General features: G+C 42.8%; 2 protein-coding genes across 5 annotated transcripts in view; one reads left to right on the top strand and one right to left on the bottom strand.

The window, feature by feature from the left end:
- Positions 1-21,635, bottom strand: part of ATL1 (atlastin GTPase 1) — an 88,089-nt gene extending 66,454 nt beyond the window's left edge. The window contains exons 1-2 of one of the 3 annotated variants that reach the window (XM_055132910.1): positions 21,501-21,635; positions 1,818-1,988 (exon numbers count right to left, since the gene is read on the bottom strand). In XM_055132910.1, the coding sequence (XP_054988885.1) occupies positions 1,818-1,851 (34 nt within the window). In that variant the 5' untranslated portion in view covers positions 1,852-1,988; positions 21,501-21,635. Of the gene's footprint in view, positions 1-1,817; positions 2,066-2,094; positions 2,156-21,500 lie in introns of those variants that run through there. The other 2 variants (XM_055132911.1, XM_004601724.3) reach the window with 2 other exon arrangements.
- A 146-nt stretch (positions 21,636-21,781) lies between these two features.
- Positions 21,782-23,900, top strand: part of MAP4K5 (mitogen-activated protein kinase kinase kinase kinase 5) — a 99,442-nt gene continuing 97,323 nt past the window's right edge. For both annotated transcript variants that reach the window (XM_055132907.1, XM_055132908.1), the window contains exons 1-2: positions 21,782-21,981; positions 22,221-22,443. In XM_055132907.1, coding sequence (XP_054988882.1) covers positions 22,336-22,443 — 108 coding nt within the window. In that variant the 5' untranslated portion in view covers positions 21,782-21,981; positions 22,221-22,335. The remainder of the gene's footprint in view (positions 21,982-22,220; positions 22,444-23,900) is intronic.

Below are 23,900 nucleotides of genomic sequence, written 5' to 3' on the forward strand. Positions count from 1 at the left end.
CCGGGTTCGATTCCCAGCATCCCATTTGGTCCCCTGAGCACCACCAGGGGTAATTCCTGAGTGTAAAGCCAGGAGTAACCCCTGTGCATCACCAGGTATGACCCAAAAAGCAAGCAAACAAACAAACAAACAAAACAAACTGACTTGACCAAATACACTTTAACTGAATGTGCAAGGAAAGGGTGATAGGGATACCTGGAAAAAGCTTACCCATACTTTTGAAGAAGCAAAAAACCTGTGTTACTGCAGTAGGTACCGCCCTTAAATTTGAGGTTTGTTGATCTCAGAAAATGGGACTACTTTATCTTAAATCCCAGGTCGAGGCTGACAACTCGGACCTTCTTGCAATGAGGGCAGGCAGATTCCCTTTTCAGCCTGCAGCCACACCCAGCACCCTCCAACACAGAACCAGTCCACAGAACTAGCCACACAACTCCCTGCTTCAACTCCCCACACTTGCCTCCACCACAGGAGGGCAGAGGGGGAGGGGAGGTGTTAAAACTGTTGTCATCAGAACAGATTGAGGCCAGGAGAAATGGAGCAAAGTAAACCAAAATAGCTAAAATTGAAATTCATACTTCTTGGTCTGATGGGTAGCTATAAAAGTGGTCTCTCAGAGGCACTGAAATCAAGTAGTTCCAAGCTCCCAGGAGGTGCAAACTTATCATCATCATCATCATCATCATCATCATCATCATCATCATCATCATCATCATCAAACAAATCTAATTAATAAAATGTTTCTCTAGCGCCAAGCCACAGTGACTTGCACTCAGGTCTGGTGTAGATGAGAGAAGGCCCTGTATTTCCTGAGACCGGCGGGCGTGAGGCTGGCATTGCGATTGGAAGAAACTGAAAGCCCAGGGTGGCGGCTGTGTGGGAGAGAGAAACCCCCGGGGGGGGGCCCCCACCGCGCGCGCAGTAGCAGGCGTGGAGGGGAGGGGCGGGACGGCATCTCAGCATCGCTGCACCCGCTCCGCTCCGCGTGCGTGAGCGCCGCCCACCCACTCGCGACGCGGACCCACTGGGCCTCGCGGCTCCTTCCCCCCTCCCCTTCGGCCTGGTGCTGAATCATGAGCCCCGTTATCTCCAAAAGGTAACGCCGAAGAAGAACAAAGCCTCCCAGATGACTGGGCCGAAATAGGGGACCAGGTCGGGGTGGGGCAGAAGGCTGGAAAGCACAACTTTGCTTTCCTTATTCTCCCAGCGCCCCAGTTACAGAGAGTGCCTGCGGCACTAGGGGACTCCCACGCTCGCGCCCCTTTTCTGAGGTCCGCTTGTTGGGTGCCCGGCGTGCTCCACCTCATTGTTTCAGCGCGCAGCACCCCCCCCCACACCGTACCCCCCCCCCCCCCGCCCTGCCGCCGGAGCCCGTGCCCAGCCAGGCCAGCTCAGCTCCGGGGGAGGGGGGGCAGAGGTTGGGGCTGGGGACCCATGGCCTCTCTTGGCTGGGTAGCAGCAGCCCCCACCCCTGCCCGCCCTAACCTCCCTCGGCAAACCCACCCTGCAACACAATCCGGAGGCTCTTGGAGGTGCTGTCCAAATGCTGGGAGGAGGCGGATGGGGGTGGGGGGGTAACGCAAGCCAGAGGCTCGGGCCTCGGCAAGCAGCAGCCCTACCGCCCCCACCCCCACCCCTCCAGCTCAGCATTTCGGGGTCCAGGACCCGGTGGCTCCTGCAAGGCTGGGAGCGGCCGGGCTGTGGCCTCTCGCAGCCCTGGAGCCGCCAGTCCCGGGCCCTCCGCGGCGGCTGCAGAAGCCCAAAGGGGAGCGCCTGTTCCCGTGCAGGCTGCGGGCAGCGCCCTCGCCGCTACTCACCCCAGCTGTTTCGGTCCCTGCGGTGGGCGGCCATGGTGGTCGCGGGGCTGGTGGCGGAGAGGCGCTGTCGCTGCTCTCGCTCCGCTCCGGGCCGCAGGTTACTGGCGGTGGGAGGTTCTGTGCCCGCGCGCCGGGCGCAGTTAGCTCAGACTCCAAAGAGGTGCCGTGGCGCTGTGGGAAGGAGTGGGGAGGGGAAGGGAGGGGAGAGCAGATGAACCAGGCTCAGCAGCATCACAAACCCGAGTTCACACAAATATCAGCGTCACACCCTGCCTACCTCAGCCCATCCCCAGAGTGTGAAGACAGTGACAGACGATGTGCTGCAATGTTTTCAATGCTACTCTCTCTCTCTCTCTCTCTCTCTCTCTCTCTCTCTCTCTCTCTCTCACACACACACACACACACACACACACACACACACACACACACTTCATCCCCCCCCCCCATCAGTCACTGAAATGCACCAATCAATATATTACAGTATTCTGGATGTTCAAATAACTGCTTCCTAGACTAGTCAGGCATTAGTCCAAACACACTAACAACATATAGAGAGCCAAAGAAGTTAAGATAATCTGCATTTATCTACCACAGTTCCCCACCCCCATTTTAAAAGGAAAACAATGCATTTTTGTAGTTATACCGAGGAGGCCTATCTTTTAAAACTTGCCTACCAAGGCTTCGATCAAGATCAAAATCCAAATAAAGGGTCCTAGAGAGAGCTCTAGGAGCTGAGTGCATGCTTTGCAAGCAGCAGATCTGGGTTCTATTCCTGACATTATATGGTCCCCTGAGTACTGCTAGAGTGACCCTGACACAGAGTAAGGAATAACCCCTTACTCCGCCCCTCGATCCTCCAAGAAAAGATCAAAGTAAATTAGAGCTGGAGACTCGTCATATATGTAACTAAATTTTCCCAGTAGACTTATAAAGCCTATAGATAGGTTGGCAAATATAGGAGCAAGAGTCATACCACATAGTCTGTAAACCTTGAGAGCCTCAAAATTGAAAACAATTTTGAATGGAAGGCAAAAAATACTTTAAAAATATCCCCAGTCCTTCGTTTTCATTGTTTTCTCTTCTCATGTCTCTCGATACAGTTTTCAGTATTAGAAACACTCCTTTTATGCTATTTAGCCCTCAAGATCCCATAAAACCATTTCTCTCCTTTGCATTAGGTTGCTGCCCATACCAGTTATATCTAGATTACACTAGCATTTTGTTGTTGATGTGGTTTGGGGGCCATACCTGGCTGTGTTCAGTATCCTGGCCCTATGCTCAAGGATCACTCCTGGTGGGACTTGGGGAAATACGTGGGGTGCCAGGGAAAAAAACCTGGTTTTGTGCAAGACAAACACTTTACTTGCTATACTATCTCTCTGGCTCCTACTCTTGTTTCTTAATTACCAGATCTATGGTCCCTGTTTATTCTTCATCATAAACAACTTTTAACTGTTTCCTCAATGTAATTTATTATGATGGCTTCAGACAGGATGCCTATGCTGATAATTCCCAAATCTATACCTATAAAAACAATAGTTTATACCTTGGAACAATAGTCTTCCATTGTTTCTTTAAAGAGAATGATCATCCTACAGCTGAATTTATAATTGTCTAAGGTCTTATTACTTTATTTCCCTATTAATAGTTCAACATCAAAATGCTGAAAAATAAAGAAAAATATAAATCTTATGCATTCCATATTTCAGTTAATGATTTTAATGATTTCATAGCTGTAAACACTATACATCAAGTTTATATTTTGGACTTAAATTTTTTTGTTTGGGGGGCCACAGCAGTGGATCTTGGGGACTTCTCCAGGGTGGTTTCCAGCAGTACCCAGGAAACCATGTGGAGCCTGGGATCAAATCCAGAATGCAAAGCATGCATCCCAACCTTCTGAGCTATCTCCCCAGCCCTACATTACGGATCTAAAGTGGAGCTATACTCAATAGAATTGTATTCCCTAATAAAATCTTAATAAAACAATATAGCCCAGCATGCTTCCGAGAGTATCGCGCCCGCATGGCAGAGCCTGGCAAGCTACTCGTAGTGTATTGGATATGCCAAAAACAGTAACAATAAGTCTCTCAATGAGAGACGTTACTGGTGCCAGCTCAAACAAATCGATGAGCAATGGGATGACAGTGACAGTGACAGGAAGATAGAAATAACCTCACTCCTGTACTGGAAAGCCAAATTCACAGAACAAAAGCATGTTCTGCTCCTCTTATATTTCTTTACTATAATTATCTGCTTGCATTCTAGCCTGAAAATCCCTTTCAGATAAATTCAATTAAAAAGTAATACAGGGGGGCTGGAGCAATAGCACAGCTGTTAGGGCATTTGCCTTGCACACGGCCAACCCGGGTTTGATTCCCAGCATCCCATATGGTCCCCTGAGCACTGCCAGGGGTAATTCCTGAGTGCAAAGCCAGAAGGTAACCCCTGTGCACTGCTGGGTGTGACCCCCCAAAAAAGTAATACAGGGATGGAGAGACAGTACAGAGGGGGAGTTAAGGTGCTTGCCTTGTGTCCTGGTGATTTAGCACCACATATGGTCCCCTGATCACCATCAAGGGTCACTCCTAGGCACAGAGCCAGGAACGGCCCACAAGCACCACTGGGTATGGCTCAAAACCTCAAGGGAAAAAAAAGTTATACAGCTCAGTATCTATTCATAGTTGAAAAATCTTGTTTTTGAAAATCATTTTTCTTTTATAATTAATGTGTGAGATAATACTCTTGACACTGCCTAACTAGTTTCACTAAGAAATTTTCATCCAATGGTTTTTAGCATATTTGTCTGAATACATTATTAGTTGTATTTAAATATTTTATATCTTTGAAATTTTACATTTATCATCTGGCATTCCCTCTCCCATCACTACAAATCATAGACATTAAAGTGAATTGTTCCAGCTCTATCACCCTACTTAAAATTTTAGAATCCCAGGAGCATACAGTTGTATTTGTAGCCACGTGGCATCTCATACTCTACACCACTGATGTACCAGGAGTAGGATGGGATGTAAAGTACAAGGCAACCAATCTCGATTAAAAAAATATCAGTACACAAGGGTCAATCTGTAACAACATGTTAGTAATCTTTTATACAAGGGGTTACTGGCTCCAGGTGAGATACAACAATCTTCATACGCTTTCTTCAAAGGAAACTATTTTGATCATTTTTAGCAGATTATTCATAACAAGCAATACGAAATAAATTATTTAGGACCTACTATTGGGGCAGGCTTGGATGGTGGCTGGGAAAATTCAAAATAATGGTGTTGGGAAGGTATAATGGTTCTGGGATTGGTGTCGGAATATTGAATGTAATAACTTATTGTGAAAAAGTTTATAAAAATAAAACTAAATTTAAAAAGTAAAAATGAGTTATTTTCCTTGACCATAATTATTAGCCACACCTAGCTTAGCTCAGGGATCAGTCTGAAGTGTGCTCAAGGGTCACTCCTGGCCGTGCTCAGGAGTGTATGTGGTACCAGGATTGAATCAGGGTTTACCATATGCATGGCAAGCACCTTAACTCCTGCATTATTTCACCAGCCCTACCTGACAATCTTTTTCTAATAATTAAACTGTCCCAAATTGTTCCAATGGGAACCTCTTTGTGCTATCCTACATTATAAAATGTCTTATTTAAATTTAATCAGTTATATGTGTTCTCACTACATAGATACTATATCTATACAGTGTAATACTATATTATGAATTATAAAATCAATGGACTTTATGTGAACAGATGCAGACTGGTTTTGTTATCAAATGGAAAGGGGAGACCTAAAGTGCCAAATGCTTTACCCTCCCTGCATGAAAGGCTATTAACAAGTAAATACATCAGCTGCCTGTTCAAAATAAGGTCAGAAAAAATAAACCAGATGTCAATCATATTGGTTACATATAAGAGATGTATGGAAACGGTGTATAAATGAAGGGAGAATGAGAATAGGGTCTTGGGAAGTAAGGTGAACTGACACTTTTCCAAGTCTAGCCTTTTAATATGGCTCTTGGTTTACAAAACATGGCAATGCTTCACTCTACAAAAGATCTAAGAGAAATACAAAAGGAATCACAAATAGTAATAACGATAATTTATGCAAACCTAACTGCAATCGAAGCATAGAAATTACCACAATGAGTAACACAGGAAGATATAAATTAGGATCTTTAGAAAATAGTATTTTAAAAGGTTTAATTGATTGAGGTATTGTAATCTATAGTAGTTAATGATGGTTTCCCATGTACATAATTCAAACATCACATCCATCAACAATGTACCTGCCTCACTTTCCTAAGTCTCCAGCCCCTCCCTTTTGACACCCCATGCAACACACAAATTCAGTTTTAGTGGGTCAGTTCTCCTATTGTGTTGCTTTTAGCCCTCTGTTGCTATCTTGCTGTGCATCTTCAAGTCCCACATATGAAAGAGATCAGTCTCTATCAATCTCTCTCCTTCTGACTTATTTCATTCATCATATCTTTTAATTCCAAACTGCATGATTTTGTTCTTTCTTAAGGGTTTCATAGTATTCCATTATGTATATATACCACAACTTCTTTTTTTTTTTAACAATTCAGATATTTTCTTTATTGCATTTGTGGAATACTTATAAAATTCTAACAGCAACAAATCAGTCTAAAATAACATTATGATTTTGTATGTAGATAAGAGCTCATAATAATGTTAAAACTCAAAACAAAACAAACATGTCAGTAAGTTTTGTTTTTTTTTTAATTTTTTAATTTTTTTCTTTTTTTATTAATGAATCACTGTGAGGTACAGTTACAAACTTATGAACTTTCATGTTTGCATTTGGTTTACATCCCTCCACCAGTGCCCATTCTCCCCCACCAATGTTCCCAGTATCCCTCCTCCCACCCCCACCCCAACCACCACCACCCCGACCTGCCTCTGCAGCAGGGCACTCCCTTTTGTTCTCTCTCCTGTTGGGTGTTGTAGTTTGCAACAGAGGTATTGAGTGGCCATCATGTTCTGTCTATAGTCTACTTTTGGTATGCAGCTTTCAACCTGAGTGGGTCCTCCAAAAATTCTCTACTAGGTGTTCCCTTCTCAATCTCTGCTGCCTTTTCCCCCAGCATGTGAGGCCAATTTCCAAGCTGTATACCACAACTTCTTGATCCATTCATCCACAGTTGGGAATTTGGATTGTTTCCATAATCTTGGTTTATGTACTAAGCACTGCAGTGAACATTGGTATGCATATAACCATTGAAATTAATGTTTTTGTGTTTGGGGGATTGATATTACAAAGTGATATCACTGTGTTATGTGGGAATTATATTTATTGGAAAGATTTCCAAATTGCTTTCAATTAAGGGTGAAACAGCAGACATTCCCACCAACAGTGAATGAGGTTTCCTTTCTCACCTACCAATACTGGCAAACTTTTTGATAAGTGCTATTCTCACTGGAATGAGATATCTCAATGTTGTTTTGATTTGCATTTCCATAAATCATGAATGATGATGAGCATGCTTTAGTATGCCTATCAGCCATCTGTATGTTATCTTTAGTAAAGTATCCATTTATCCCCCTTCCATTTTTTTTCCTCTCCAATATGTGTTGGGGGATTTCTTCTACCTCTGCACTCAGGGATCATGCCTGGAAGAACTTGAGAGACCACATGTGGTGCCTGAGATTGAACCTGGGTTAGTTCAATGCAAATGCCCTTGTGTGGTATATTGTTTCTCCAGTCCCAACATTTTCCATGATTGGGGTCATTGGACTTTTTGCTGTTGTATTTATATATATTGAATATTAGACCTTTATCTGATGTATTGTGTGCAAATATCTTCTCCCATTTGCCCATTTAGTAGGATGTCTTTTTATTAGTTTGAGTTTCTTTTGCTCTGCAGGAGCTTTTTAATTTGATGTACTCTCATTTTTTAAAAATTTATTTATTTTTAATTAGAGAATCACCGTGAGGGTACAGTTACAGATTTATACACTTTTGTGCTTATACTTCCCTCATACAAAGTTCGGGAACCCATCCCTTCACCAGTGCCCATTCTCCACCACCCGTAAACCCAGCGTCCCTCCCACCCTCCCCAATCCCATTTCCCACCCACCCCACCCTGCCACTGTGGCAGGGCATTCCCTTCTGTTCTCTTTCTCTAATTAGCTGTTGTGGTTTGCAATAAAGGTGTTGAGTGGCCGCTGTGCTCAGTCTCTAGCCCTCATTCAGCCCCCAACTCCCTTCCCCCACATGGCCTTCGACTACAATGTAGTTGGTGATCGCTTCTTTGAGTTGCCCTTTCCCCGGAAGTTGAGGCCAGCCTCGAAGCCATGGAGTCAACCTCCTGGTACTTATTTCTACGGTTCTTGGGTGTTAGTCTCCCACTCTGTTATTCTATATACCATAGATGAGTGCAATCTTTCTATGTCTGTCTCTCTCTTTCTGACTCATTTCACTCAGCATGAAACTTTTCATGCCCATCCACTTAACTACAAAATTCTTGACCTCCTTTTTTCTAACAGCTGCATAGTATTCCATTGTATAGATGTACCAAAGTTTCCTCAACCAGTCATCTGTTCTGGGGCATTCGGGTTTTTTCCAGATTCTGGCTATTGTAAACAGTGCTGCGATGAACATACATGTGCAGATGTTGTTTCGATTGTACTTTTTTGCCTCTCTGGGATATATTCCCAGCAGTGGTATTGCTGGGTCAAATGGGAATTCAATATCTAATTTTTTGAGAATCGTCCAAATTGTTTTCCAGAAGGGCTGAACCAGTCGGCATTCCCACCAGCAGTGAAGAAGGGTCCCTTTCTCCCCACATCCTCTCCAACAGCGGTTGCTTTTGTTCTTTTGGATGTGTGCTAGTCTCTCTGGTGTGAGGTGGTATCTCATGGTTGTTTTGATCTGCATCTCTGATGATTAGTGATGTAGAGCACTTTTTCATGTGCCTTTTGGCCATTCGTATTTCTTCCTTGGTAAAGTTTCTGTTCATTTCTTCGCCCCATTTTTTGATGGGGTTGGATGTTTTCTTCTTGTAGAGTTCAACCAGTGCTTTATATACCATTGATATCAACCCCTTATCTGATGGGTATTGTGTAAATATCCTTTCCCATTCTGTGAATAGTCTTTGTATTCTGGTCACTGTATCTTTTACGGTGCAGAAGCTTTTTAGTTTAATGTAGTCCCATTTGTTGATCTCTGTTTTTACTAGATTGCTTAGTTCCGTGTCACCTTTGAAGATACCTTTATCTTCAATATTGTGGAGGGTTTTGCCGACCTTGTCTTCAATGTACCTTATGGTTTGTGGTCTAATGTTGAGGTCTTTAATCCATTTTGATCTGACTTTTGTGCATGGTGTCAGGTCAAGGTCTAAACCCATTTTTTTGCATGTGGTTGTCCAGTTGTGCCAGCACCATTTGTTAAAGAGGCTTTCCTTGCTCCACTTCACATATCTTGCTCCCTTATCAAAGATTAGATGATCATACATTTGGGGTTGTGTGTAGGGATATTCCACCCTGTTCCATTGGTCTACGGCTCTGCCTTTGTTCCAGTACCATGCTGTTTTAATTGTTACTGCTTTGTAGTAAAGTTTGAGGTTGGGGAGGGTGATGCCTCCCATCATCTTTTTCCCAAGAATTGTTTTAGCTATCCTTGGACGTTTGTTATTCCATATGAATTTTAGGATTGCTTGATTCATTTCTTTGAAGAATGTCATGGGTATACTTATAGGGATCGCATTGAATCTGTATAATGCTTTAGGGAGTATTGCCATTTTGACAACATTGATTCTCCCTATCCACGAGCAGGGTATATGTTTCCATTTCCTCATGTCCTCTTTGATTTCATGGAGTAGCGTTTTGTAGTTTTCTTTGTAAAGGTCTTTTACTTCCTTGGTTAAGCTGATTCCGAGGTACTTGATTTTCTGGGGCACGATTGTGAATGGGATTGCTTTTTTCATGTCCCTTTCCTCTGCCTCATTGTTTGCATATATGAAGGCCATGGATTTTTGGGTATTGATTTTGTAGCCTGCAACTTTACTGTATAAGTCTATTGTTTCTAAGAGTTTCTTAGTAGAGGCTTTAGGCTTCTCTAGATATAGTATCATGTCGTCTGCAAATAGTGAGAGTTTGATTTCTTCCTTTCATATCTGGATGCCCTTAATCTCTTTTTCTTGTCTAATAGCTATCGCAAGTACTTCCAGTACTATATTGAAGAGGAGTGGTGAGAGTGGGCATCCTTGTCTTGTGCCTGATCTCAGAGGAAAGGCCCTTAGTTTTTCCCCGTTGAGGATAATGGTTGCCGTAGGCTTGTGATAGATGGCTTCGACTATCTTGAGGAAAGTTCCTCCAAACCCCATTTTCGCGAGGGTTTTCATCATGAAAGGATGTTGGATCTTGTCAAATGCTTTCTCTGCATCTATTGATATGATCATATGGTTTTTATCTTTACTTTTGTTGATATGCTGGATTATGTTGATTGATTTCCGAATGTTAAACCATCCTTGCATCCCTGGGATGAATCCCACTTGGTCGTGATGTATGATCTTTTTGATGAGTTGTTGGATCCTATTTGCTAGTATTTTGTTGAGGATTTTCGCATCGGTGTTCATCAGGGAAATTGGTCTGTAATTTTCTTTCTTAGTGGTGTCTTTGTTTGCTTTTGGTATTAGGGAGATATGTGCTTCATAGAAACTGTTTGGGAGAGTTCCTGTTTTTTCAATTTCCTGGAAAAGTTTGAGGAAAACAGGCAATAGGTCTTCTTTAAATGTTTGGAAGAATTCGCCAGTGAAACCATCTGGGCCTGGGCTTTTGTTTTTGGGGAGGTTTTTGATTACAGTTTCAATTTCCTTAACATTGTACTCTCATTTTTTAAATAAAATAGTATTCTGATTCTTTGCTATAAAGGTTAAAAGTGAATATAGGAGTTAATAAGCTAATAATTTTTTCTCCTACAGCACACATGGATTAGCAATACTGAAATTACATATGAACCAAAACTAAACAAATGAATGTTGCATGAAAGCCATATCTTTCACTGTTAGAGGCAAAATTATAATATGGATAGAGGGATATATTTTACTGTTAGAGGTTAAAGTTATACTATGAAAAGAGGGGAAAAACAGAATAAGCCCTGTAATATTATTGAATTGGATTCTGAGATATCAGTATCATGCAGTAAACATAAAAATAACTCAATTTATTTTTAATCAACTAAAGATCGGACGAACCTCAAGCATGAAGGTACTGGCAGAGGAACCCAGGTGTGTGGGACCAGAGCTTAGACTTCCAAGCCTCTTCGGATCAGGACCGGGCCTCTCCTGCTTATAGCCAACTTCTCCTTCTGGGAGAACCTGGCAAGCTACTGAGAGTTTACTGCCCACATGGGAGAGACTCGCAGACTCCCCATGGTGTATTCATATGCCAAAACCAGTATCAATGCTGGGTCTCATTCCCCTGACCCTGAAAGAGCCTTGGGAAGGATGAGTAAAGAGAGGCTTCTAAAATCTCAGGGCTAGGACGAATGGAGATGTTACTGAGACCGCTTGAGAAATTCAATCAACAGGATGATGACGATGAAAGATCTAAACAGCATTTATCCATAGACTATCTACAAACAGCCAACAAGCACATGAAAAAATGATTAAAGTGTTTAGTCACTGCAGTGCAAACGATGTAAATAAAACCACAATGAAAATAAAGACCTCAATGAGGTTTTTCTGCAGTGCATCTTATTTGCACTGCAGTGATTAGATATACTAGGATGACCAGACTTTTAAAAAAGACAATAATTAATGTTGAGGGTGTAGAGAAATTGACACCCTCATACACTGTTGATGGGAATACAAAATGATGCAACCACTTTGGAAAACAGTTTGGCAGCAACTCAAAATGTTAATTGTAGCTGAGGAATTCTACTGGTAGGTAAATACATCAAAAAATGTAAATCTATGCTCACACAAAAACTTACAGGAAGGCTAATAACAGCATTATTCATATGAGCTAGAGTTAGAAACAACTAAATTCCAAATAGCTGATAAATGGACAGACAAGAAGAGGTTTGCTATGTACAGCAAAGACTAATAAAAAAAAATAATCAAAGAATTAGGAATAGAGCAGTAGGTAGGGCACCTGACTTACATGTGCCAGACTGGGTTTGAATCCCAGCACCAAATGGCTCTCCCAGCAGTACTAGATTTAGCTGTGAAAGCTGTCAAGCACTACTGGGCATGGTTCTGGAAGGCCCCACGCTGTGGGTGTGGCCCAGGTAATTTCAGGCACCCCACAACTCTAGTGACACCACATCCTCAGGCCTTTGCTGAGAATCACTAGTGGGTGCCCTAGGGCCTCCTGAGCACTGCTTGGGAGCCCAGCCCCCAAGAGAATTAAGAATTGAGAAACACTATAATATGGATGGACCTTGAAAACATTATGCTAATTGAAAGAAGTCAGTCAGGAAGACCACACTCCATTGATATGAATTCTATATTCAGAATAGACAAAATCCCTAAAGACTTCAAAAAGATTCATAGATGCATAGACTGGGAAGGCTGGAGAGGAAAAATCTGGAAAGTGGTTACTAAAAATATAGAATTTCTGATAAAACGTTAAAAATTTTACTACATCAGTTGTGCAAAACTGTGAATATATTGAAAAATCGCCAAATTATACCAGTGAAACAAATTATATTGTATGCGAACTAAATCTTAATAAGGCTTTTTTTTTTTCTGTTCCAGGAATTGAAAACAGGGCCTCACACACACAAACAAGTGCTCTAACACTACCACAACCCTGTCAAAATAAGGCTTTTAAAAAATTTGGCATGTTCCCTTGAGAATAGAGATTAGACAGGGGTTAAGGCAATTGTCTTATGTGCAGCTGGCCTTGATGGCATCACATGGCATCATATGGTCCCCTATCACTACCAGGGGGCAACCTTTTAGCACAGAGCCAAGAGTGCTGTCCCTAAGCAGTGTCAAGTGTGGCCCAAATCCTGCCCCCACCTCTCCAGCCCCTGCCAAATAAGGAGTTTCCTTGAGCAACAAACAATTAATAAAACAAGAAAAGGCAAAGCCAAAAAGCAGTGGAAAGAAGGAAGTACATATTAAAGCAGAAATAAATGAAATAAAGATTTTTTTAAAACTACAAAGGATCAGTGACACAAACAGCAATGCCTTTGAAAAGATAAATACAATTGACAAATACTGAGCAAGACCCATCAAGAAAATAAAGAAAAACAATCCAATAAAATAATAAATGACAGAGGAGCATGTATAACATACAACACAGAAATCCAGAGGATCATAAGAGATTATTATAAACATCTATATGACAACAGAAAAATCTATAAGAAATGGATACATTATTACAATCACATTATCTTCCAAGACTGAATCTGGAAGAAATAAACAATCCAAATAGAATTATCATTCTTTACAAGTCCAAATCAGATGGTTTTACTGGGAAATTCTACTAAACTTTCAAGGAAAATCTAATATTCATCTTCACAATTCTTCCAAAATACAAAAGAGGAAGGAAAGTTTCCTATCCCATTTTATGAGACCAATGCAACCCTATTTCCAAAAAAGGCCAATTTTATATTAAATCAGAAAAATTAAAGGTATTTCTTTGATTACATTTTGGTACTCTAAAACATCTCTCTTCTTTACTTCTCTCAGATGTTATTCCACAAATTATTCTTTCTCTTCTATATCTGCCACTAATTTTACTTCCATGTTCCTTCATGTTCAATACCCCTCCCTGGACCTATAAAATAAGAACTCTCTCAATAGAAGAGTAGTCTCAGTAGTTGATACTCCCAATTTGTTTCTTCCCTCTCTAATTAGCAATCTTAAAAGAGTACTATATTAGAATGTTTCGTGTTCTAGCTCAAAATGGCTTAGACAAAAAAGTACACACTGTCACACAATGTATTGTTTCAGTGGTTATCAACTCATCAGCTATTGTCACCATGAACTTCTTAGGACACAGATTTGACTGCTATAAGAAATATTAAAGTAGTTTAGTAAGACAGATATTGGTTTTTCTCTGATGAAATAATTTGAATAAATTCATTCAGCACTGCCACATTTAGCTCTAGAATACTTATATTCATCCAACACAAGTTGTATCATCTTTACTCGAAATATCAAAGCTTCAATATTTACCCAAGCACTTTGTTAGTCATTTTGGGGTTCCCATATATTATTAAAAATTACTTTTTAGCATGGATATTCATATATCATTTCATCCAGAGAGAAGGAAAATGAAAGGGGTTATACCATTCTATGGGTACAACCCAGAAACTGCACATCACCCTTACAATTCACCATTTACAACTACTTGAAAAATATATCACATATCTGAACAAAATATATCACACATCTAAATAAAAATCAAGGAAATATAATACTAAAGAAAGAAGGAAAATGGATATCATAGAATACTAACAAAATTTAGTCCACAGTACCAGAGCCGTACTCTACCAAGCAGTTTGTCGGACTCATATTCTAGTGTTTGCTCCTCCTGAGGTTCAGAGGTGACATCTTCCATTCTAGTTACCAAATGCAGATAGACATAGCAAAGGGCATGTGTGTGTTTTATGTACCATGTACCTCCTCAAAGCTGAGAAAGACTTTTCTAAAGGCAATCCAGATAGGGGTACAGTGTTGTCCAGGAGGTTGACCTGTACCTGCATGGCAAGTGCATCAGTAGCCTGATAGTGCCTTCAGGCTTCCTGATACCCCAAACCTGCCACTGCAACTCTGGCCAGACTCCCATAACTTGGGACCAAGTTTCCCAAGAAATTAAATGGGCAAAAGTTAGGTGGGAGTCACACCCACATATTTGTGGGATTTGTGGGAGTCGCACCCACAACTCACCTCTGGCTCAGCTATACAAACTCATTTATCAGCCTTGCTTCAGAGACCCGCCATAGTGGGTTTTCTGGAACATTCTCTGCTATAAGCAGGTTAAACGCTCCAAACTAGCAGTAATCTATTATACTTCCTAAGTACAAGTCCATGCTTTGTCTATTTGTATTGCTGTGTTGGTCTACCGAACTAGCACCAGGGTGATTGGGTGTACTGACATCCAAGTCCTAGCTCATTTTCTATAGCCGATTATTAGGATGTATGCTTTATGTGCAAGGTTATATTATTCGTATATATTTTCACTTTCAAGGCCAATTTAGAGAATCCAAGCCAGTGATTTGCTTATCTCAGCTATTTTTCCATGTTTGGTCAATTGTTAGCAATCGCATAACTCAATACTGATCTATACTTCAGGGAATCTTCTAGTTCTGGACAAAAAAGACAACAAGGTGATCTATTCAAAGTTTTTTTTCACAGGGGTCACCTATATCTACTTCTCAGGATCACCTCAATAGGAAGTGTACTATAATTCCACAGCTGTCTGCTTCTAGTTGCTGCTAGTGTACGCTACGTCATGTTCTTTCCTCTGCTAAGTGTCCATGGGAGTTAAGGAGATAAAGTAGAAAAGATGGCATGCACATAATTTTTATGTTTAGATCAGTTTAAGTCACCCCAGTGTATGCTTTCCCATCTAACAATAGAATTCTGCTGCTCACGTTCCATACGTGATTCAACAAATTAGGTAATACCAACTGAACTGCAGTTCACTGACATAGGCAGGAGATTAGGTAGGGAGATGTTACTTCACTCTTTTCAATCATAGTAGCCTTCATTCCACAGAAAACTAATGTAGGGATCTTTCTATTACTCACTATAACTATTCCTATACATATTTTGAGCTGGAAAAAATAACCCCACATAAACTTTTTGATTCGCTATGAAACATACATAAATGAAGATTATACATGACCTGATTCTGTAGGGATTAGTATGCAGGGTCAATATCTACAACTTTATGAAGGCTTAGGGATACCCCATTTCTCAGTTCAAAATTATTCTGGTAAAAGGAAAAAGGCTCACTAAACCTAGCTGCACTAGAACCCTACCTCCAGAAAAGCTGACTTCCCCCCTCAATTAATTGACACCATGCCTCTATGTTGGATTGAGTCTAGGAACAAGGTACTGTTTCTTGACCCCTCACTATAGTGACCTGAATTAAGCTTACACTCATTAGACTTTGCAAGTGGATACCAAGCTGCACTTTAAATAGGCTACTAGTTACATTCATTCATAGAGACTTGGTGATCATAGGTCACTACTATGGAATTTTACAGTCAAGTAGCTTGACTAACACTTCTTCCTGAGAGTGACTATAGTAACTGTGCTAACATGTCTTTGACAATTCAGAGTCTTCCACTGAGCTTCTATGAGGATCTCACTCTTCCCATTGAAGTAATGGGTCCTGATTTTACAAAGCCCTCTCCATCATCATCATCATAATGCAACCCAGTGAGGAAAGCCACCAAAGAATTTTTCCAGGTTATCTGTGGCCCTTCACTCAATGCTTTAATAAAAGGCAAATTTTATAGGCCTTCCTTGATTTGGTATGCATAAAGCATCACTAAACAGGACACAAGTGCAAATCCAACACACCCATCAGATTCTCTCTCTGGTATGCCAGAAAGTTTTGGCACCCAGTACACAGATTAATAGGTTCAAGTAACCAATTTGAAAGGATGACCAGATTCCCAAATCAACAAACTAAAACTAAATCACAGGTAAGGATTTGGTTTGATCGTTGGTAAGATCTAAGGATTTAGTAATTTCATCAGTGCACAAGCTTTTACTTCTACAAGTAGGCCTAATCTTCCTCCATCAAGACTATGTGCTGGAATTTAGCTCTCCCTTTCAGTCTCATTCATATCTTCCTAAATACCTCCAGCTTGTGTCATAGTGTCCAGTCCTTCTGCACCAGGTAAATGCTATTATGTTAGTACCACAGCTGTAGGTCACACAATTTATCACTGCAACCTTTACCATCAGTCCCAGAACTTGACCTTAGCTATACTTGCCCTGAAAACTACAATAGAAAACAGGTTTCTTCAAAGCTGTCAAGGAAGTTTTCTGATTTTCTACCCATGCCTAAAGTACGTCCAAGGTTATCTGCCCTTCCCCCATGTATTCTCACAGAAGCAGTCAGAGCAAATGACAGCACAGTTTTAGTCATCATCACTGTGAAAGCTGAAAATTGCTATAGAATAATTTCCCAATGCAGTACTTCACCATGTTACTAATGACGTAGACTTGAGTATTTTAATGTCACCTTAAGCTATGAACTATTATACTTCCATTTTCCTTGGCAAGTAGTATATCACAAGTAGTATATCCAGGCAATCACCAAAGAAAGAAATCATACCTGAAAGTGAGTTGTCTTTCTAGAGGCTACTTCCAAGTATCTATAACCTGATCAGAGTTCTTACAAAAAAAAGTATCTGTAACTATCGATCAGGATTCTTAACCCCCCCCCAAAAAAAAAGGAGCCAGTGGGGGTGGTGGGAGGGATACTGGAACCATTGGTGGTAGAAAATGGGCACTGATGAAAGGATGGGTACTCTACCATTGTATGACTGAAACACAAGCTCGAAAGTTTGTAAGACTGTAACTTACCTCACACTGATTCACTAATAAACTATTTTTTTTTTAAATGATGCCAGGTTTAAGCAACCAACAAAAGATAGCGAAGCATACTAAAAGTACAGCCAAAAAAAAATCACTATTATCCTCATCTTAAAATGGCAAAGAAAGGTGGGCTAACTTGACTTTTACAAGAGCTAGAGGATCAATGGTGATGAGATTGGGCCACAGGGAGACACTATGGCTTCTTCTGCAGATTCGGGTTTCTCAAGATACTAATTTACCTGAGGTGTAAGCAAATTTTTAGGCATTACTTCTGAACTTTGTACTGATACTGTGAGGAAACTGGTAAGGGACAACATAAGATCATTTGTAATTTGAGGTTTTTCTAAGCTATAAAGTTTTCAGGAAGAACCATATTTTTTTTGGAGGGCGGAGCGCTCTTTGGGCCACACCTGGCTATGTTCTGGACTTATTCTGGCTCTGCACTCAGGGATCACTACTGGAAGGGCTCAAGGGATCATATGGGATGCTGGGGATCAAACCCAGGTTAGCCGCATAGAAATCAAGTGCCCTACAAATTGTGCTGCTTCTCCAGCCCACAAAAAAACCCTGCTTATAAACTGAATATGGGATACTACTCAGACCTTAAAGTCTGAGTGGTGATTAAGGTTAAGAGAATTACTGACCAGATGATCAATATAAGTTGGATTTTTTAAAAGGAGGGAATATTCACTTATTTCCTCATCTCTTCTTTCTAAAACTCTTCTCAGCATGACCTGCTACTGATTCTGATTAAGACACATATCTAGAGCAAAACAGAATTCTCCAATACTTTTGAAGATAATTTTTGTCTCAGCAGACAACTGGTCCTAACTAGAAACAGAATCACTTAATTTATAGAAATGTAAACTGAGATTGTGACAAATATTACAATTTAAATAATATTTATTAAGCTTATCCATCAATCATAGTGCTTCATTATTTGCTACAAATTTATGCTGGTACATTAATTAGAAAATTACAATGTAAAGTCTAGAAGTTACATAGACTAAAATTACTGCCATCATGCTCTGTCCTGTCACTTTTTTTTATTTGAAATTAAAAAAAAAAATTTATTGAATCACCGTGAGATAGTTACAAGCTTTCATGTTTTGGTTACAATCTCACAATGATCAAACACCCATCCCTCCACCAATGCACATTCCCCACCACCAATATCCCGGGTTTAATCCCCCTTTCCCATCCTCCCCCTGCCTCTATGGTAGACAATATTCCCCTACTCTCTCTCTACTTTTGGGCATTTTGGCTTGCAACAGACACTGAGAGGTCATTGTGTTTGGTTCATTATCTACTTTCGGCATGCATCTCCCATCCCAACTGGTTCCTCCAGCCATCATTTTCTTAGTGATCCCTTCTCTATTCCATCTGCCTTATCCCCTCCGCTCACGAAGCAGTCTTCCAGCTATGGGGCAATCCCCCTGGCCCTTTGTCCTGTCACTTTTGAAGGTTTTTAATTATCTATTTTGTCTTAGATGGTAAATTGTGAACCCCCATATAAATTTTTTAAAATTTGGGGTTGGAGAGGTAGTACAGCAGGTAGGGCACTTTCCTTGCAAGTGGCCAACCTGGCTTCAATCCCCAGCAACCCATATGGCCTCACCACTAGGAGTAACTCCTGAGTTCATAGCCAGGAGTAACCCCTGAGTATTGCTGGGTATAGTCCCCCAAAACCAAAAATTTTCTTATGGCCCTTTTTTTCATTAATATTTGGATGAAATTTAACCTAGGGTTATTGGTTAGCATTTTAGCAAATAATTTTGAAAGAGAGAGAAAACATTACAAAGCATAGAGTAAGACATTCTAGGTTGTCATGTAGCTAAGGGTTAAAAGTTAGAATGTGTTAACATGTCAGATCTTATGAAGACACTAGGCATATGTGATAAGGACTGGGAGTAGCTCAGGGGCTCTTGTGCATGTTTTGCATGCCAGAGGACTGGGTTTGAGCCTCTGGATTTGAGCTGGAGCAGTCCCCAAGCACTACTGGATGTAACCCAAATCCCCAAAAAACAAAAGGATATTTGATATTAACAAGCTTGCTGTGAAAGGCCAATAAATATACTCTCTTAGGGTATATTCATTATTATTATATTATTATCCCATAACTTATTATAAAATTTGGCAGATTATAAGAAACTTATTTGCTATGATTTTTTAAAATTATATGGTTTTCTACATTGGAACTGCGTAATTGGGATGTAAAATTTATTGAATGTTTATTCTATGAAAACTGGATTTGAATTTCTTTTGAATGATCATGTTATATTATTCCACCAGTCATAATTTCACTGATCTTGTTTAAATTCACTCGATCAGTGTTAAAATAAATCCTTAATTCTTCTTGGAGTTAGCACAAAGCAAATGTTTTCCTCTTTGCATCAATTGTGCTACAAGTAAAATAATGATTATAGCAGACACATTTTTGAGCTACCACATAGAATCTCAACTTTTTCCATGCTCTCCACCTCTGATCTGATGGTCAAAACATATGGATTTACAATCACTGGCATAAAATATCTGCACTCAAGGGTCTTGTTTGTTGAAGCCTATGATGTTAAACTTTTTATTGCCCAATTCAACATCATACCCTTGTTTTGAGAATAAAATGCTTTCAGGATTCTCACAAGGATGTTGATCCTCATCTTAAAATAGGAATTCTACATTTCTACTTTATGAAGGCTCATTTGGTAAATTCTCCTAAGGTCAGGGAAAGATGTATCTCTTCATCAGTTAGTTCATATGTGATCTCAGGCACTGTAAAACCCTTTTCTCTTGCCAGTTTGTTGCATGATCCAAAATCCTCTTTAAGTCCTACTTCTTTCCACACTTACTTATTTTTATTTTCTGTTCTGGTATTATTTTCTGTATACTGTCCCCAAATCTGAAGTAATGTGGGCAGAAGACCATATGACTAAATAAGGAAACACTTCAGACTAGAGATTTTAAGCTTTCAGAGAAAGGATCAGTACCCATAAGGGTCAAAGGGAAAAAAAGAATCTATGGCAGTAAACAAGTACTAGGATACTAATAGAACATTTGAGACGATTTTGAGTCATCGAAGCCAAAAGTATGTGCCCACCAAAACAAGTGCCAAGAAGCTTTGAAAGAAGTAACTGTTCTTCAGCAAATTTTTCGATGCAGCAAACACATAGGCTTTGTCCAAAGAGCATGTAAATCTGAATTTATGTTCCCTAAATAAGTCCCCTTTGTGCAGGGAGCACAAGAAAATACATATATTTCGTGTCCTGTTTAGGTGTGAACTTCTACTTCACACAATTGATTCAGGCCCAAGAATAGAACTCAGTTGGCTATTCAAAGTCACAAGGCATCCTCTGCAACTCGCTAGGATGCGACTGTATTCAGTGACTTAACTCTGTGGTTTAGTGTTGTCTGACTTTACTGGCCCTAACCTTTTCGTGGATCTGGGAATGACTTTGCCAGTGTACATACATCTGCCAGCTTAATTTTTATCCAGAGAACCAGTCTAAAACAAACCGTGAAAGTGCTTGTGAAGTTACTTCCCAAGAGTGCACATTGTGAAGTACTGAAAACTCCTCCTATTTTGACAGTCCTCTTTATAATCCTGCACAATGCTTTGCAAACCGTCCCCCCCCCCCCTTTTCGGGGAAAGGGTGTCAGCTGCAGATCCTGTCCAAGCCACTGATGAAAGATACAGAGGTGCTGCTGCCCAGAGGACCTCGGATAGAAGCCGCTGGGTGGGTGGGGGGTGGGGGGCCAGACTTGCTTTAGATTCTGCATGCTTGATCCCCAGACAGGTGCAAAGTCTGCTGTCAGACACCACTCGCGGGTGGCTTGCGGGGCAGAGGGCCCTACGAGTCATCGGGAGGCTTTCAGGGAAAATTCCGTGGGAGACGGGTTGGTGCGGGCGAGCAACAGTGGTGTCAAACTGGACCCCCGGGGGAGCGCTCTGCAGAGCAGGCCGGTACAGTGGGGTGTGCAGGGGCTAAGCAGACCCGGCGGCACTCCCCCTCTAACTCCTTCCCGGGCGCCCCGGCACCCGCGGACACCCGGAGCCTTTAACGTACCTTTTTTTCCGCAGGTGCCAATCAGGGCTCGCGCCCACCCTCCTCCCGCTACCCGTCGCCCTCCCGAGTTTACCTGACGAGTCGTCGAATCGCGACGCGCTCACTGAGCCCCCGCCGGTGCCCTCCAGCCCTCGAAAGGCCCCAAGCAGCGGAGCGCACCAGAACCCGCGCCCTTCTCCCCCCACCCCCCCACCAGAAGAGAGACGGGCGCCGGGACCCGAGCGGGGCGCGACGGGCCGGGCCGGGAGGGTGTCGTGTCCCGCTCCAGCCTCAGGGCGGCACTCTGGGCTCGCGGCCGGCGCGCTCGGGCGGGCCGCTGGGCGCCGCCGACCCACGCTGGCCGGGAACGTGTCTCCCGGTGACGCAGCCCCGGGTGGGGAACGTGGTGCGGCTGGCGGCGGCGGGCTACGCGCTGCACGGCCGGCGAGGGGACGTGCGGCGGCGCAGGGGCTGGAGCGGCGGGCGGGCGCCGGCCGAGCTGGGACGCAGGCGCGGTGCGGGCAGTCGGTCCCGGGGCGCGGCGCTCAACAAAGAGTGGGGCCGCCTCGGCGCAGGTACCGGCTCGGCCCCGCTAGCAGTTGGGGCTGGAGGCCCGGGGAGGGGGGCAGGGCCGCGGCCGGAACCGGGAGACGTGGGGAAGGAGGAGGAGGAGGAGGAGGAGGAGGGCTGGGGGGTGGGACCCCGCCGGGCCCACTGCTCGGCGGCCCGCGGCGGAAGGGAGGGCGAGGGGCTGGGCGGCGCGGGGTGGTCGCCCTGGGCGCCGACCCGCCTTTGGCTCGGGCTCTCGGTGCAGGCGGAGCGGCGGGGCCGGAGGCTCCATGTTGGGAAGCGGCGCGGCGCGTCCTCGTTAGCGGGAACCGGGGCGCCGCCGCGGGCAGAGCCGGCGGGGGCCGGGGCCCTGAGCGAAGATGGAGGCCCCGCTGCGGCCTGCCGCGGACATCCTGAGGCGGAACCCGCAGCACGACTACGAGCTCGTTCAGAGGGTCGGCAGCGGCACCTACGGAGACGTCTATAAGGTGAGGCCCGGGCGGGTGGGTGCGCTGCTGGTCCCCACGGCGGCGGGGCCGTCTCCGAGGAGGGCGGAGGATGCATGGTTATTGTTGCATCTCCGAGTACACCCCCTCCCCCCCCCCCCACGCCTCGCACCCGGGGCTCCGGGAGGGCGACGAGGTTCGAAGCCTTTCTGGTGGACGCTTGCTCTCTGCATTTCTTCTCCTCGCGACCAGCCCGCAGGGCTAACCGCAGCTTTTGCAAGCCTCGGTTGGACTTCGGGGAACGCTACAATGTTTGCTGGCTGTTGGGAGTTCGAATCCCCTGGTGGCTTGCACGCAGGGCTGGTCGAGTTGCAGCCTTGGAAAAATGCTTTGTGGAAGACGGTTGACCGGAGAGGATATGGACATGTCCACTTCGCTTTTCCTTCCTTCCTTCCTTCCTTCCTTCCTTCCTTCCTTCCTTCCTTCCTTCCTTCCTTCCTTCCTTCCTTCCTTCCTTCCTTCCTTCCTTCCTTCTCTTTCCTTTCTTCCTTTTCTTTCTTTTCTTCCTTCCTCTTTCTCCTTCCTTCCTTCCTTCCTTCCTTCCTTCCTTCCTTCCTTCCTTCCTTCCTTCCTTCCTTCCTTCTTTCTTTCTTTCTTTTTTTTTTTTTTAAGGGTAAGCTCGATGGATAAGTCGGCACCCTGTCTGTTTCAGCTGTGAGCAATCTAATGCTTGGTGTGCATTAGTGTTATCCGATGTGGAAAGGTGCCTTTTTCTGGCAGAAGTTGCATCATTCATATCTGGTTAATTTCCTCCCCCCTCCTACTTTAATGTTTCTCTTGGGGATTTAATGAGAATCTGGACTGAGTGTTTGTTAACTGTTGTCTTTTTCATGGTGCGCCTTTGTATTATTTGAGCCACGCGAGTGAGTTACTTTTCATTCCAGACCTTTAAAAATAGTATAGAGAAGCAAAACTGATTCTCAAAATCCACTAAGTTCTTGAAGCACTGAGGAGACATTATTTGAGATTGACATTCTTTTTGCTTCTCTATACGAAAAAGGGAGCGTTAATGCTTTGGAAATGGGTGTGTGAGAAAAATGCTTTTCTTTTTTTTTATTCGCAGCTTTGTTTGCATTTAATTTGGATAAATATATTCCATTCTTCCAAACAGCACCCTTGCATATTGCTGAAATGGCCTAATGTCATATGGGTAATTCATTAGCAGACTCCTCTGGGGAATGTTGTTGTTTTGTGCAGATGGTAATAAGGAAGGAAAGGATCTCTTTTTCCTACTTTCTGCTTTTGTTTAATATCCTGCCTATTAATAGTAACAGTTCAAGGTGGTGTTATGACAGCTCTGCGCTGTGTGAATCTACTGAGGTGAACTGTAAAAGACAGGCTTTTTATTAGTTTAACAGGCATTTGAATCATCTCTCCTTGGCTCTGTTCCAGGTAGGGGATTTTGTATTGTCAAGAAGGTCCTAAGCTCATGCCTTGTG

Source organism: Sorex araneus, chromosome 3, assembly GCF_027595985.1.
Source record: "Sorex araneus isolate mSorAra2 chromosome 3, mSorAra2.pri, whole genome shotgun sequence".
Taxonomy (NCBI): Eukaryota; Metazoa; Chordata; class Mammalia; order Eulipotyphla; family Soricidae; genus Sorex; species Sorex araneus.